The sequence below is a fragment of the Phytophthora parasitica genome, assembly GCF_000247585.1.
Source record: "Phytophthora parasitica INRA-310 unplaced genomic scaffold supercont2.9, whole genome shotgun sequence".
Lineage (NCBI taxonomy): Eukaryota > Oomycota > Peronosporomycetes > Peronosporales > Peronosporaceae > Phytophthora > Phytophthora nicotianae.
Genome location: NW_008648995.1, coordinates 1,418,216 through 1,419,217, shown reverse-complemented (window position 1 = coordinate 1,419,217; position 1,002 = coordinate 1,418,216). Strand labels below are relative to the sequence as shown.

Below are 1,002 nucleotides of genomic sequence, written 5' to 3'. Positions count from 1 at the left end.
GTATCTGGGTAATGATGGAAAGTAGGATCCAGCAATCTCGCAGATTTTGCTGATCCCGCTACACCACAGTTCCGAGGCCCACTGCACAGTTGACACCATCGTCCACAATATGATCTATGCGCAAGACGAGCGCGGCTATGAAGAGAGTCCTTTGGCTTTAAAGAAAGCTCGCAATGAGGCTAGAAACGTCTCATTTGTCGGCTACATGGAATAGAATTGAAACTTTTGTACTGAATTTTGGTCTGTATACAGGCGCACCGACCTTCCTCACTTTAAGGTTCACACCAATAACCACCTCGAGAGCTGAATTAGAAAGTTCAAGGGATCTGTCTCGGCTGACATGTATTTGAAAGACAGTACCAAAGCGTTGGTCCGCTCAGATGCGCGGCAGCCTCATGAGTAGCATTACAAGCGGCTTCGCATTGGAACACGAGCTGACGCAAACTGTGACGAAGAAATGCGTCGGTCGCCGCTGTGCACGACTCATTTTTCAACGGGACGCATTAAAAATTAATATATTTGTGGTTACGTATGAGAAAGAAAAACGGAGTCAACGACCAATGTCATGATCGGTTGGAACGGTGTTTGACGATGTCAGTGAAGTAAAAACCTCTGATATTGGTAGAGACACTTCATTTAGAGACCGGCGACGATATCTAATCGGAGGTGAATTCCACAGTCGAACAGACACAAGCTCATCTTCATTTTGTAGATATTTAAAAAAAAAATATGCTAAAAGATGGAGGTAAATGAGGGTCGGACAGGAAGTGGTCGGAGAGACAAAGTCGAGGCGGTAGAGCAGCGTAAGATAGTGTAGAAGTGCGCGGCACAGCGTGTGTGCGTGTCCGTGGCATGTTTTCGTGGTAGGGTTCGTATTTTGGTTTGTGTGTGTGTTGTTGTGTTGTTGTGGATTAGCGGTCGTATAGCTCAGTCGGTAGAGCACAGTGCTAATAACGCTGCGGTCCAGGGTTCGAGCCCCTGTATGACCATTTTGCTCTTTTC

At 46.5% G+C, this 1,002-nt stretch overlaps 1 protein-coding gene and 1 non-coding gene across 2 annotated transcripts; both read left to right on the top strand.

Annotated features, from left to right (window-relative positions):
* Nucleotides 1–109: 109 nt before the first annotated feature.
* Nucleotides 110–214, top strand: PPTG_21902 (hypothetical protein; the record flags this gene model as incomplete). Its single annotated transcript, XM_008900604.1, has 1 exon — nt 110–214. One exon carries the CDS (start codon nt 110–112, stop codon nt 212–214), a length of 105 nt encoding a protein of 34 aa, XP_008898852.1.
* Nucleotides 215–916: 702 nt separating this feature from the next.
* On the top strand, nt 917–989 carry PPTG_20526. The gene has a single exon. It is a non-coding gene; the product is annotated as a tRNA-Ile (tRNA).
* The last annotated feature ends 13 nt before the right edge of the window (nt 990–1,002 follow it).